This window comes from Pogona vitticeps, chromosome 1 (genome assembly GCF_051106095.1).
Source record: "Pogona vitticeps strain Pit_001003342236 chromosome 1, PviZW2.1, whole genome shotgun sequence".
NCBI classification, from domain to species: Eukaryota; Metazoa; Chordata; class Lepidosauria; order Squamata; family Agamidae; genus Pogona; species Pogona vitticeps.
Window position 1 is genome coordinate 277,514,882 of NC_135783.1, and position 16,073 is coordinate 277,530,954.

General features: G+C 38.3%; 1 protein-coding gene across 4 annotated transcripts in view; it reads right to left on the bottom strand.

Annotated features, from left to right (window-relative positions):
• Window positions 1-16,073, bottom strand: part of NELL1 (neural EGFL like 1) — a 670,736-nt gene that overhangs the window by 232,224 nt on the left and 422,439 nt on the right. For 2 of the 4 annotated variants that reach the window (XM_072985883.2, XM_072985885.2), the window contains exon 14: window positions 4,388-4,510. The exons of the other annotated variants lie outside the window; for them this stretch is intronic. In XM_072985883.2, the coding sequence (XP_072841984.1) occupies window positions 4,388-4,510 (123 nt within the window). The remainder of the gene's footprint in view (window positions 1-4,387; window positions 4,511-16,073) is intronic. 4 annotated transcript variants of the gene reach the window in all.

The window sequence follows — 16,073 nt, forward strand, 5'->3', positions numbered from 1 at the left end:
CGGTAGTTGGAGCATTCTTTGGCACTGCTTTCTTTGGGATTGGGATGTAGACTGATCTTTTCCAATTCCTCAGTGTATTCTTGCCACCTCTTCTTGATGTCTTCTGCTTCTGTTGGGTCCCTATCATTTTTGTCCTTTATTACGTCCATCGTTGCACAAAATGTTTCTTTAACATCTCCAATTTTCTTGAACAGATCCCTTTCTATTCTTTTCCTCTTTTTCTTTGCACTGTTCATTTAAGAAGGTCCTCTTGTCTCTCCTTGCTATTCTTTGGAAGTCTGCATTCCATTTTCTGTAACTTTCTCTGTCTCCCTTGCATTTTCTTTCCCTTGACTTCTCTGCTATTTGTAAGGCCTCATCGGACAGCCACTTTGCTTTCCTGCATTTCCTTTTCTTTGAGATGGTTTTCGCTGCTGCCTCCTGTACAATGTTACGAGCCTCCATCCGTAGTTCTTCAGGCACTCTGTCCACCAAATCTAGTTCCTTAAATCTGTTCTTCACTTCCACTGTGTATTCATAAGGGATTTGGTTTAGATTATACCTGACTGGCCCAGTGGTTTTTCCTACTTTCTCCAGTTTAAGCTTAAAATTTGCTATAAGAAGCTGATGATCGGACCCATAATCAGCTCCAGGTCTTTAGGAGACCTATGCCTAGCATTGTGCTATTAAATGGTTTGGTGACTGGTTTGGCTACAAATTCTATTTGTTACACACAAATGAACTACTGCATGATGGCACAGTGCATTTTCACATTTTTGACAGCAAGTACTATGTGGTTTGGGGAATCTCTAAAACCAGGTCCTTAACAACTGTTGTAAAAAGATATTGTGTGCTGTTTGTTGGCAAACGGTTAAATTGACAATATGGTGCTATAATGCCCAGTCAATTTGACATGCAGTGTAATTACAAGTTTTAATGACAGCCACAAGGTCAGGTGGGATGTTTCAAGTGAATGTGGCTTTAAAGAAGACAAGCCCACACCAAAATTACAGAAATCAAAGCTGTGTATACCACTTAGGTTATAATGTGATGCAAGCAGAAAGTAAGAGTGGTCAAAGTATCTAGAGGCATCTTTAGGACAAGATAAAAGCTTGGTAAAGGAATATTAGAAATCTCAATTAATTTAACCTTACTACAGTAAGAGGGGAAAATAAATTGGGGTCATTGCCTGACATGAACAGCAAGCCTTCCAAACACTAATGTGATAATTAGCTTAATCCTGAATATGAAAATTTGCAAAGTAGAGCATACCAGTGGTCTGTTTTTTGAGACTTTTTTAATTACAAGGATCATATTTTCAAAGTTTATTATTAGTTACCTCCTCAGCCTCTCTCAGTGTCAAAGCTGAACAAACTCACTTGTTATTTCTTGAAGAGTTATCTTAACATTATACAGCCATCTTTGGGACTATTCTGTCATGAATGCAACTGACTGTCAAACAGGTATTTGGATTCTCTTCTACTTTCACCTTTTTGCCACTTTATTTTCTCCCCTACAGGAGCCTTCTTTCAAGATAATTAAATATGTCCCTAACAGGGAGACTCCAAATTCATTTCCATTTGAAGGACCATGTCCAGTTTGTGTCAGCAGCAAGAAAGCTTCTTCCTATGCTCCATTAATGTTAATCTAAGATCACTTGGGAAGATGGAAAAGTCGGAAGCTGGCATACTTATACTGCTAAAAGAGAGAAAGACACACAGAGAGAATGAGAAAAGGAGAGAGAGCTTTTCCTGTGCCTAGTTAACTCTGCTTTTCTTGAATGTAGTATACTTCACATTCACTCTCCAGAATTATACCGGAACTCTTGTTTCAACTTTTCTGTTATTAATTAGCTGTTAAATAGCTTCTCTCAGAAAGACAGCACTTGTTTAAAATATACTGGGATTGTTGGTAAAGAATTTTGTATTTATATTATTCCTTATAAAAAGAACTAAAATTCATTAGGCTATGAAGCAAGAACATGTTAATTTTTGCAGGTTCAGAATCTAAACAACAGGAAACAAGGAAGAAATGGACTTAAAGGAAAAAGAAGGGAACACATATATTTCTATATACTGGTTTCTCTTCATTTCCTTTCCACACCAGAGTTACATCTATATGAGATCAAAGCTGCAGTGACATCTATCCTGCAACCACCAGGGTGACCAATGTTAAATAACAAACACTATAATAACCATGCAATAAACCCAATATTCCTTTGGTAGTCGCAGGAATTTCTTCCCCTCCACTTTGTGCTGCTCAAAAATCACCTCCATAAGCTTTTCTAGTACCCCAGAAACAATTTTGGAAACCTACAGTGCTTGATGTCACTTTGCGAATGGTAGTGAGAACAAGAGGGGATCCTACAGACCACCTTGACTGCTGCCATTGGTGTTGTCAGCATTCAGGATGCCTTTTGCTATGTAAAGCTTGGCATCCTTTTTCCTGCTGGCAATGAAGGTATGCTATTCTGCAGCAATATCAGGCCATTTCATGGCATTCTGAATTGTGGATACAGAAGTACAATATCCCACATTCATAAACCAGATATTTTTGTAGAATTGAATTATGATTAAGGCTGTAAACCAATATCTGCTTAATTTAGAGCACTCCCCACTGCACAGGCATTTGAGTGTTTTGCAAATGCTTAAAATATGACTAGACCATGGTGTAAGGAACCTCTGCCCTCCAGATGGTATATATTATGACTCCCATAATTTCTTACCATTGGCTGTGCTGGTAGGGCTGATGGGAGCTGTAAACAAAAGCATCTGGAGGGCCAAAGGTTTCTCATTACTGGTTAGATAATTCCCTAGTTGTGTCCACTCGCTTACAGAAGGTCTGTTTTGTATTTGTTTGGGACATTTTCATATCTTAATCTTAAAAGGCAGTCCTATAAATTTTAGAGCAACATCTATTACCTTCTATTCACACTTGTTTCATATTATACCTTGCAGAGAGGAAAATGTAAGGATATCAAGATGCAAATGATCCCAGTCTAGCTAGATTCCATTTACTGTCAAGGAAGGTAAAGCTAACAAACCTTACTGCTTTCAATGGGCATTAACAATTGCTAACTTTTATTACCCTTAGAAGAAATTAATGAATGAATGGCTTTTTAATGACTGCAATGGCCTGCAAATGATATTCAAGAATAATTTTAAAGATAAGAGAGCTCATAACGTCAACATGTATATATAATCCAGCATATTACTCAGTTCCAAACTTGCAAATATTGATGATGAAAATCATCACATACCTTAACCGTCTATTAAATGTGGGAACAATTTTTTACATTTTTTTTTTTACAAATATAGACTTATTTGCAAATCCTTTTCTTGAAATAAACCTAAACCTTTCCACAAATGACCACATACATTTGTGGTCATCATTTCTGACCCAAGCAATACATCTTAAAAAAATTAAAGGCAGTTAAAAACCTTCTTGGTAGACTTGTAATCCCCAGAAGTGCAACATTTGCCCCAAAAGGCTTAAGGGAAAGCAACAATAATTTACAACAAGCCATTCTTTGTCATTGCCTAACACAGATTTAACAGTACAAACTTCGCATAACTACTTAACTACTGAGAAGTTTCCCCATCCAGGGAAAGGATTATAGCTTTTTAGGAGCAACAACAAAGACAATAAAATGGGAGAGAAAGATGACAGCATAGGAAATTGTATACTGAACAGCAGCAGCTATTGGACTAGCAAAGCGGCACATGTTTTCTCTTTCATCTCCTTCAAGGAGTCTCATCTTTCTTTCAGGGGGAAAAATTCTCCCCCATAACCCACCATGTTACTGCATAGAGAGTGATATTGTAACACCTATACTTTATGGTCTACTCTGAGCCTACAATAGCAGTGATATCTCCAAAATGCAGACAACTAGCTTATTAATGAACCATAAAACATATGCATCAAAACTAAAAATAATTTCTGTCTGCCACTCTGCATATTCAGGGGCTCCTGGCAGCTTAGTCTACTATAAAAGAAAATTATGGCCACAGTTTAAAAGCCACATGAATCTTATTTAGAAGGCAGTTATTCTAGTTTAAAACCGGCATGCACCTAGCATAGGAGATAACAGTGGGAATCATTGCATTACAGTGCTCGGAAATCCAGTTTATGCAACAATGAAGGGAGTTAATATACCACGTAAAACAACTGTAGTCAAGAACAGCAAACTGCAAGCTATTTGAAATATCTCCAAATACTTTTCCACATTAGTAAATTACCCACTGATCAATCCTCATAATGCCTGTGTCTGCTGGAATTGCCTGATCATAAATCAGACAAAGAAGCCCCAACAGAGGCTGGAATCTTGTGCTATCTGAATTTAGGCAACTGTCAAGAAATATTAATGGTGTCTCTTCTTCTTATCAAGTTGTTGGAGCAACAGACCCACCTCGGCAGATGGTCCCATTTCCCACATATCCAGGTTTGCAGGTGCAGCTATGTCCCCTGACTGTGTTAGTGCAGATTGCGTTCTCATCACAGTTGTGCTGTCCGCTGTCACATTCATCACGCTCTACAAGAAAACAATGCAACAGAAAGTGAGGGGGGCATAATTTTCCAGACGGCAGATGTGACTTTTGAAAAACCAGTTTTAACTAATGATAGGACTGCTGCGCTGAACTGCTGAATATAGCAGAAGAAACATTAGAAAGAGAAACCTAGCATGGTCTGTTTCCATGATTCATAGCAGGTCACCTACCATATTTTAGAGATGAGGAGAGGAAATAAGGAATAAGTAGACAGAATTGTAAGTGTCTGAACTACATCATCCAATTCAGTAGAAAAAGAAGAAAACCCATCTTTCCAAAATACAAGGGAGGAGTAATTGTGCTTGTACTATTAAGAGAATGTAAGTGGAGACAAAGACATGGAAGGTCTTCTTCCTGTTCCAAACAAGCTAAGCCTTCCTCAACTTAGACAGTGCCTTGACAAGTATTAAGACATCTTGACTGGAAAATGGTTCCTTTCTGAATGGGAGAGGAAGGGTAGAGCCAGGGAAATCAAATTTATAATTGCTGAGCATCAAAGACACAGCTTTCAGGTACCTTTCCCCCCCCAAAATTAAGCATGGAGAACCTGTTCTTGATTGGGACCTTCATTTGAAGGGTAGGGGAGATTTATCCATTTCCCTCCTCTCATCCTCATGGGGAACATAGAACCTGAAATAATTCATTTCTTTCAGTGGTACATTTTTGGCAAGGCAAAAAGGACAGGTATCATACCCTTGTCAATATTAGAATAATGGTAGAAAGGCAAAGTATTAAAAACGCCCCTCTCCCATCTAGGGTCCCAAAGGAGTCACTGTACTGAATTCTGAGTGTGGAAACAAGACATAGATGCTACATACATCTGTCAGAAGGTACGTTAAAGGATTTGGACGGTCCTGAATTTGGCGTGGAAATAGACACAGTTGAATCATTCAAACTATAACTATTTTTATTCATGTTGAGTAAATGTGTATCTATAACAATTTCTGTGGGGATAAACGCATCCCATCCATTCAACTGTCTTCTCCCTTCCGTGATTACGCTCCCAGGGGGAGGGGTTTTCCTTATTATAGTCCTCTGCATTGCAGAAGTCTTCCACTAGGTGGATCGTTTCCTCTAATTGCTTCGGGTAATTTTTCTGAAGCCAGCTCTTCATATTGCCGCTCATCGTTGTGATTAGTTGCACCATTACAAGGATTTCTAATATCTGTTCCTTCGTCTTTTCCTCTGGTCTCAACCATCGCACTAAATTGGCCTTCATCCTCTGGGTTAAGGGTCTTGGATGAGTACCCGGTTTCATTCGTAAATCCCTAAACCTCTTCCTATATGCCTCCTCTGTCAAATTCAAAGTATGTGGGATGGCGGTCTTCACATCTTCATATCTCGAAAGCATGGACGTATGCTCTGGATCATCAGTCATTCCCATTTTCTGTATTCCAATCAGTGCTAGCCCGGCCACCCACGGATTCTTTAATGGAGCTTCTTTCTTGACTTCTTTAGTTTCTTCCAACTCTTTCTTCCAAAAGCATTTCGTGATCAAAGTCTGCTGTTCTATCAAGTTTTCTATTAACTTCTCTTGTCATTCTATCGTCTGTCGTAGGCGTAGAATCTCCAGATTTCCTGTTTCTGGAACTGCCTCATGTTGGGCACCACTGTCAGAAGGTTTGTTAAAAGTTTTGGATGGTCCCAAATTTGGCATGGAAATAGACACAGTTGAATCATCACAACTATTTTTATTCATGTTGAGTAAAGGTGTACCTATAACAACTTCTGTGGGGATAAACACATCCCATCCATTCAACTTCTGACAGTGGCTTTAACATCAATGGCTTTAACATTATTATTATAACTAAAGTCTCTCTTCAAAACTGAGCTGCCAGGCCAAAATGTTCCTTGTCGCTGGGCCTCCTCAGAGGTGCGCCCCTTAATGCACATATAGTGCTGCAGCACAGATGGCGGGCCCAATCCCCCTCTGGGGGTGGCTTGTTGAAGGTTAGGTCCGATCGCTCCGCCTTCTTCCAGGGACCTCGTCCCCTCGGGAATACCACCACGGTCTGTTTCAATGTTTCCCTTACTATCACACCTTCTCCCTCTAGCACCGGATCAGGTAACAGACCTCCTACTTCCAGGTTTGGGAAATCTTTTAGTAGATTGTTTACATGCTCACTCTTCTCCTCCTTTTCCCTTTAGCTTGTCTAGATATAAAAATCCGCGCCTGTCCCCACTTGTATATCTTCCTCCCATACGTCCATCACTTGCTCCTCCTCCTTCCCTTCCCCTTCCCCCAGTAGACATGACTTCTACCTTAACCCTTTCCTTGTCTCCCATCGTCTTTAACATCTCTCTCCTTTTCCCCTCCATTTGTGTCCTTGATTTCCGGAGAAGACGCACTCCTATCATCCTGTCCTTCACAACTTCTTCAAAGCAAAACATAAGGCATACCTCTTAAGACAAATAAATACAAAGATATACTGAAACTCCTCATAACTGAGCAGGGAGATGATGATGATGCTCTGAGTTATGAAGTACCAGCTTTCCATGCATTGTTATGGATGACTTCATTATGTCATTCTTTTCCTAAAAGCAATTTCCCACACTGTGCTTACAAGTAACATGTAGCTTTTTGACCCTGAGTCTCACTGAATTCCAACAGAGCCCTCTATTCAACACATTGGCCTTCAGTCCTTTCAGTTTGAGGATTACAGATTGATTTACAACTGGAAGAAAAACTTCAAAGCAGGATCCAGAGATAACCTCCTCTGTATTTCACATTTCTGCTACTATTCACTTTTGATTACTCAGCCCCACTGCTCAAACAGAACCATAAGAAATGAACAGAACTTACCAGCAATCACAGACTGATCAGAAGTTACCACCCTAATGTCTCTGTAATGAACACTGCTATCATTTCAAAGTGCATCTGCAGAATAACCGTATCTCTAAACTACAGGTAGTTATTACTGCCTTGCCATTTACCAATGTGCAAGCTTCCTTTAGAGCATTCCATTGCTCTGACTGATTTAGAATGTGAATATCTATTTATTATATGAATACTGTCAGCTTGATGTGGATTCAAAGGATAGCAGCAAAGGCTTTGGAAGACACATTACAGAAAGACAATAATGAATGATCTAGGCTCTCTTGACTCCGGGAAAGAAGATTAAGTAGATCTAGCAGAACAGGTTCAAAACTACATATATCAAATGCCTGTCATGAAGAAGATGGAACATTTCTCCCATATCACTGGAAGAAAAAAAATGACACAACTGAAGAGAGCACCAGCATCATGCAAACAAACTGGATATTAGGAACTATACCAGATGGACCAAGCATCAAGTAGCTGTGGAAAATTATGCAACCTTTACCATCAGAAATTATTGAAGAGAGGCTGGAGATCCATCTGCCACGGATGCTTTAACTAAGGTTTTCAGCATTGCATTCAAACCATGGAGCAGATGTCTAACGGAATCTATTCCAATTTTGCATTATTATGGTTCTGTGGCAATGGGATTGGAGGGGCCCATTTTGAGATGGCAAGTGTATTTATTTTCATACATTTTATGCCAAGCACTCTATATTACTCCCATCCAGTTTGCTATTCACCTGAAACCTTCATGGATCCTTGAAGCTTGTCATTTTCTTTATATCCCCATATGGAAAGGAGCCTGAAAAAGTCCTATTGTTTGAAGTGTGAAAACACATTGAAAACCACAGCTTTACACCTGGAACTCTCACATACTCTCCAGTCTCCTCAAAGAATTTCAGGATTTAAAGAGAGAAAACAATTTGGTGCCACAGCATCAAAGAGAGTCACTCGGAGAGTAGTACTCAGGGCTGGTCCAAGATGTTTGCTGCCTCAGACAAAGGACAAGATGGTGGTCTCTACATACAGGAACTGCCTAGATTGTCAGTCTAAATAGGGCTTATGAAAATGACCCAGCAGCAGGTTCAGGGGTTCTGGAAATATGGCTGGAGGGCTGTTATGGTTACCTCACTCTCCCTAAAGTTAGGGTCAACTCTGTTTGTATTTAGAAAAAACAAAAACAAAAACCCAACACAAAAAACTTTTCAGCTCAAGATTAATTTTGGTTTTCTAGACTACAGAAAGTGGCAATTGAAGCAGTCAATTTTCAGTGCAGAGGGATCTGAAAGTGAAGAAAACATCTGCCTCTCACAGTCACTGCTTCCATTCTCAAACACTTTTGTATATGTAACAATGTATGTGTGTCTAAGGACAGAACAACAGGAAAGTCACTGAAAATGTCATTTACAAGAGGGAAGGTTACCACCTTGTATAGTAATTGCTATAAACTGCACATCAATTTTTGAAAACATGTACATTTTTGCCCAAACCCCATTAAAGGACTATGGAGAAGAAGGGCAATTACGTAAGCATTCAAGTCTTCAGCAGGCTTTCGTTTGCATACCTGGTCTTTTATTGGTCCTGAGACTGGTCATGCAATGGGGGTCTCTCCTATTGGGGGGAAAAACTGCATAATTGCCCTTAGGTGCATAGCAGGATTCTGGCCTCTGTGTCTTGATACAGCTGCCAAAGTCCACAAAAACTATATGGATTTATTTACAAGTTTGCATTCACTTGCATTTATAAATTGATAAAAATAAACTTTAAAAATCATTAATAAGAAACAGAAGTTCTAAACCTAAAATGCTTCTTCATGAGTAAACAATATTTAAGGTAAAAGTCAATGATAGTTGTGGTGGAACATGATTCAATTTGTTGATTTTTCAGATCTCCCATTCCAATGTGATGAAAATAAAGTTTGCATCACATGTATCATCTGTATTAAATCCTTTTGTTTTTATGGCCTAATCAACTTTTAAAGAAATTTTCTATCATTTACAATGTATGGCAGCTGTATGAATTAACATCCTCCAGAAGTTTCTATCATTACACACCTTACTTCCTTCTTTCAAATTAAATGCTCAACTTCCTTTTGAAAAAAACAACAACAGTTCATCTCATGTTTGGCTTTCCCCTTTCCTACATGCTCCCACTTTCCCTAGCATCACAGTCTTTTTTAGGGAGTCTTATCCTTTCATGGTATATCCAAAGTATAATAGCTTCTGTTCATCACTTTAGCGTGTAGTGAGAGTTCAGGTTTGACTTGATCCAGAACCAGATCTTTACTCTTGCAAAATGGGAGTAAGATAACTAATTCTTGTTAGGAGAATTTTGAGGATTAATTAAAAATTAATGATTTTTTTCACATAGAGAGCATTACAAAATATTGTATCCTATTATCACATAGCTGCTGATTATTTACAGTCTGCTACACAAATTCCAGTGTTGACATACTCCCCCCCCCCCATTTTGATCACCTTTCTCTTTACATTAGTCCAAACAGAGAAGGAATACAAAGTTAATAGAAGGGGAAACAGATGGTAGTTTCCAAAATGGAGGGAATTAAGCAATGGGGTTTCTCACATAACTGTGATTTATGCTATTTAACTTATTCATAAATAATTTAAATTAAAGCAGAAACAGTTAACAATTCATACTTGTGGAGGAGAATTTAGAGGGAAAAGTAGGATCATGCTTGCTGACTCTAACCAAGTTCAGGCTAAAGGGCTGCCACATATTTAAGCAACTTAAGGAGTATCTTGTTCATGGTTGGAAAACACATTGTTATGGTTTATACCATGATAAACAGCCAAGACGTGTACTCAAAGGAGTATGGGAACCTCTTGCACAGCTTCCACTAAATTTAGCCACAGGCCCAGGAAGAACAAGTTTGTATCTCTCTTCATCTGTTTAGTTAATACATGTAACGAAGCCTTTAAATCAGCATATGCAGAGCTCAAAAGGGATTTCTCCAAAATAGGCTGGAATTACCAATGGGATTTGATGCAAGTTCAAGTAAGCTTTTTTGCTGTAACTTTTATAAATACACTCCTTTGAAGCTGCTCTGAAGTGTAAGTATCTACAGTATTAAAACAAGGAATATTTGAAAAAAGTAATGGAGAAAGCATGTAAGTATGATATTTCTCCAGTCTCCCGGTGGTCAGTTCTGCACAGCCATCAAGAGGATTCATGGTGCCTTAGACAAGTATAATCATAATAATCATCCTACAACTGCATGGAGGGTTAGTAGTCTATTCCTGCCCCTACAAAGATCTGTGCATGTGGGGCCACATGCAAGTGTCATAGTATGCATGGAAAATCCTTACCTAGACCTCTTCCTTGACCTGGGGTCAAACAAAATGACAGATTTTTCTTCCATAAAGATAAAGAAACAGGGATCAGCTTATGTTTATTCTGACTACTTCCTCCAAATTCTTTCTGGCATAGTTTCTTTTGTTTTCTAAGGCTCCGTTTCTTGGGACTTCCCAGTAGTGGTCCTTTTCTCTATACTCTCAGAATAAATTTCCCTTAAAGCTTGGGTTCACATCACTCTTATATCTTTCACTATGATAAATATTACAGAAAATTATTCTCCATTAACATCTTATCTAGAAGTCTTAGAGATATTCAATCACTCAGTCATTCTCTGAACTCTTTTCATAGTATAACTCGAGTCCTTTCCATCTCTATAACCAACAAATCTTTCCTTAAAATCTTCCCTGTTCCTGCTTTCCTTACAGCAAGCTCGCAACTGCAGGGCTACTTGACCAGGGCCAATCCTAATCCTGCCTAACCAATATTATCTATGCTACTTTCCAGACATAAAAGAAAAATTATACCTGACCATGATGTGTTTTGACTCCTATTCATTTGAGTAGCAAGCCTAGGAAATAAGCAGACCCCCCTCCTTCCCTTTTACAGGTACATTTTGCAGCCATCTTAAGTTTGACCAAAGGATCATAAATAATTCATTTAACCAATTCTTCACTTGTCTGAATGCACACAATGGTACAAAGCATTACTGAAGACAAGCTCATTCAACCTGATGTCCCAAACAACTGCCCAGCTTGCCCACCTCTAAGGCTGGCTCAGAATCTGAACCAGTTGTAATCATCCTCTGCCTGGATAAAACCTACACAGTAAAGTCAAAATTGACTTAGGTAACCAGATATATAGAAAATGTACATGAAAGAGGAAAAAAGCTGTGAATAACTATCTCCACTTCCTTTCAGAAACCAGAAGATGCAACTTTGTGGATTAGCCTTTTGTGTTTGTTTTGTTTTACTGTTTGATTATATAAAATTTCTTGAGGTAGTGAAAAAACATAATCTACAAGATAATAAATTTTTGATGTCAGTGAAGAACCAGATTATCATAAGTATTGGGAAACAGATTTTTTTTTAAATGCCAACATGAACTGGGCTCGCATTTCTGGAGTTTAGTTAACAGAAAAGTAAAAATATGTAGTCATAATGTAACATCTTGAAAAACAAAGATATATAACTCCCACAGTCTCATCAAATTTTACAGCAGTGACAGAAAAGAATAAGCAATTTCTTCAAGTTTTAATTCCTTCCACCAAATAAAGGGATTAAGGTCCTACTCAACCATATTTTGCCATTTCTCAGTACAAGTTTCCAACAGAATTCTCACCACTGTTACAAATATGGTGTTATAAACTTTTGTCCCACACAAAAAGTGAAACCGCATTCTACTTCTGAACCTTTCCTATAGAAAAACAGAGGAGAACCACTATGAATCTGACTGAAATATGAGATTCTTCCCTGTACCACATAACTTGATGATCACAGCTATAATACTGAAGAAGCAAAATCAGCATTCTTAGCTATCTGAAGAAGATTATACAGACAGGGTGTGAGATATTGGTTATTTATTTGCATAAATAAATATGTAAACAGACTGATTTTTATCTTTATTTGTTTATTTAAATATATGGCACTTCTGCACTCTAAAGGTGGCTAAGATGAGTTTTTGTTAACTGAAAAACTAACTAAAAACATTTGTACCACCACATAATTATTTGTTTTTAAACAATATAAATTGGAGTGCATAGGGACTTGTGGTATACCCTTCAGAGCATGACAAAATTGCTCTGATATCCCAATTTTCTTGCTCTGACATCCCAACTTCAGTTGCTATTAGAACCATTTCCAGTGGTGTTCAACAGTAGGTAACAATCTACACTTGAATACCTGGACTATATTTCTAGCAAGGAAGTGAGATGAGCACCCACAAATTAGAAACATGCCCATTTAACAAGATGGCATTCTCCCTTACTTCTATTAGGCAAACAGAGTGTTGTTTATCCAAGTTTCTCCCACCACTGCTCTTACACATACATTTTCTATGGCACAAATAGCCAACTGCATCCAGGTTTATTTTGCTATGGGAGTCAATGCCATATTTTAAAGCATAATTATATTGTATGCGTGAGTGATTATACTTCCCATAGCTATTCCTTTGTAACATGAACACAAGATTTTCCTGGCTAAATTCGTGTGCAACATTAGTAGATACTTTGTGGGAGAGTGGTGGGAACACCTTCAAAGCATTAAAAATATTAATAAACTATTCTGTAGTAATCATAATTCCTTGTATACAATCTCATTCTTTCTGATCAATTAATTCGCTTTCAAACACAGCATGTCTTTTGTTGGCCCGGTATTTATTCCAGTGATAAAACAGAGACACAAGGGTGCCTTTTTCGTTGAAATTAGGCCAACAAAAAATTTAAAAGCGCAAAGAGATAACAAATTGAAAACCTCATGACACTAACTTCATAAATCTTCTGGAAGTCTTGTATGAATAACCCATTTTACACTAACACTATTTTTCTACATTCAACTCTACTAAAAGTAACACCCAAAGAGGATGGAAAGTTGTGTGAAATATTTTGCATAACTAAGTGTCACTGTCACCTCAAAATATTTTTTCTCTGCTTAAACAAATCTGCAATGCACCATTTCAAAAGACCCGTGTGAAGTAAAACTGTCATTTCTCTCTCCACAAAAATAGATATCACCATTTTCTCAAAAAGTAAAATGACGAAGTCCTAAATTAAGAGCATCTCATGAAATTCTAAAACTCTCCAAGCAAATAACACAAACCAATACAATCTGCAATGTGTGTTACTCATACAAACGGAAAAGAACTTGTGCAGTGCAGAAGAGATTGGTATTTAACTGTTCCAGCTCGACAGGAATAACAAACAGCACTTATGAACTAGAATATTGTATAAAAGGTACTCTGGTCCCAGTCTGTGAGATCTTTATGAGAGGCACAAAGCTGCTGCCACATTGCCGAGTGCAAAGAGATCCCTGCTGAACAGATTGTTGGTGCTGCAGCCGCTGACAGCTGATTACCTTATCAAAGGGACAGACTCCCTGGAGTTTGTACTCCTGCCCACCAAAAGGGATTATTGACGCTCTCAGACCTGATACCAACATCTGTTTATTTAACACATACATAAGCCCAGCAAATAACAACATGAACGTAACATCTATACCAAAGGTATGTTTCTTCTGTAGTTCTTTGCACACAACTAACACAGGCAGGAGACTCACCACCTTTGTTACCTTAGGCCACCAGTTTGAACAGTACATGTGACATCACTGTGCTATGAATTTACAGATAGTTTTTCTCCATGGAACCTGCCTGCTGCTTTTCTCAATGCCCTCAAGGTTCATGTGTATGAAAGCCAATAAACAGAAAATGCACTTCCTCTGTGCAATTACTTATCTAACTTTAGTTTTCAGTATTTTCTTGCTAAGCCTCCAGTGTGTGGGCACACACTCCATCGAAACATCTGCACTTTTAAGATCCATTAATCCAAATTGGGGGGAGGGGGAGGCGAGCAACCTACATGTTTTCCTCCTTCTATTAAGTAAAGTAGACTTAGAAGAAGTTATTAGCACTGACTGGATAGTGTTCTACTTTAAAACACACCGAGAGAGAAAGAAAGAAAGAGAGAGAAAAAGTTTAGAAGCACTTCAGATGTTAATGTAAGTAAAAAAAAGCTGCCTGACAGAAAATATATTCCAAAACAACATTACAGAAAGAAAGGCTCTAGAATGCAATTGTTTAAAGATAATTGCTACAATCTATATTCTCCCAGAATGATTCGTCTACTGCCCTCCAGGGGATTCTATGATTTGGCCTAGAAGTATTCTAATTTAAAATTTAATTTTAAAGGACAAATATAAAAAAGCCCACAGCAAAGGAAGTTTACTTTTGTATTTCCAAAATATATCATTTTATTATTCAGTTCAATGCAAACTACCACTACTCTTTCTGCCCCCAAACAACTGAATATATGGATTCCGTTGTTCAATCCATATTCCTCCTCCAGGATCAATCGCCATCAGGAAATAAACAGTAAAACTTTAATTTTGTCTTTGAGTTCTGTGAGATGACTAAAAGAACTGAAATATAAATCTGTCAAAGAAGCAAACTAACAGAACATATTTTTCATGCATACATGTAACTATATATCCACCTGTGACCTTAAACCTTTTTGGACTCAGTTCTTCACCAAATTAGCTTTTATACACTCAGGAGAAAGGCAATTGTCTCCTATTTGTTGTAATGTGCCATCAAGTCTCCTCTGGCTTATGGCAACCCTATGAGTAAGTGATCTTCAAACTGTCCGCTCCTCAACAGCCCTGCTCTGCTCTTGTAAACTCAAGCCAGTGGCTTCCTTTATGCAGTCAACCCATCTCATGTTTGGTCTTCCTCATTATACAAGGCCTTCAACTTTCCACAGAATTATTGCCTTTTCCAGAAGATCCTCCAGAGAAATTGTGAATTACCCTGCACCTTGAGAATTATTCTTGTACATGGCTTTATGAAGATCAATACAGGTCAGTGACAAAGCTAAATTTTCCTTCCCAGACCCTACTTCATTGATCTCTATATTCTATAATATCTTGCACGTATTATGCCACACATATCTTTTGCAAATGCTTATTTTCTACTCTTTTTTTTAGAATATAGAATGTATTTGCAGCATGGCAACAGTCTCAACATCTTTGTATTCTTCTGGCTGGTGCCACACAGGAAAAAGAAAGCTACAAAAGGACTAATCCTCCTACTCGAGAAGTGGGAAAAAAAAAACACAAACTGATAGGCATTCTACAAAGATTTGATTCCACACCTAAATATCCACCAGACAGAGCTCTTGGCCACGATGAAGTGGAAGGTAGATTTTGTTGTTCACTGTTATCTGTTCACCACAGCTGTCTAACAAGGAAGCACAACTATAATTTTCTGGCCGGAATCCTCTTGTTTTTTTTTTTTTAACCCATGTGGAAGAAAAATTATGGAAGCTGCTAGAGTGCCTTTGTGACTAACTAGTTTTTATTTTTCACAAGCTTTTGTGTGTCCAAGAACTTTTCTTCAGATGGATGGAGTGGGTATGGCTCTGGGGTAGGACGTGTGTGTCATGTGGGTGGCAACAATACAGTATGTTGGTCACGGGTGAAAATCACTGTGGTAGTGAACCGCTATAAAGGTGTTGTGACAAATTTGTTGTGACAAATTTCGGCTAACTGATGAGGGCAGGTGCCAGGCACACACACAAAAAAACAGACATATGAGTAGGCAGGACCCCGGCACATGCAGGACCCCAGGGCAGGACCCTGGTCAATTAATTGCACCAACATCTGTGGTTCCTTTTCCATGCATATAAAAACACACTAAGATTTTGG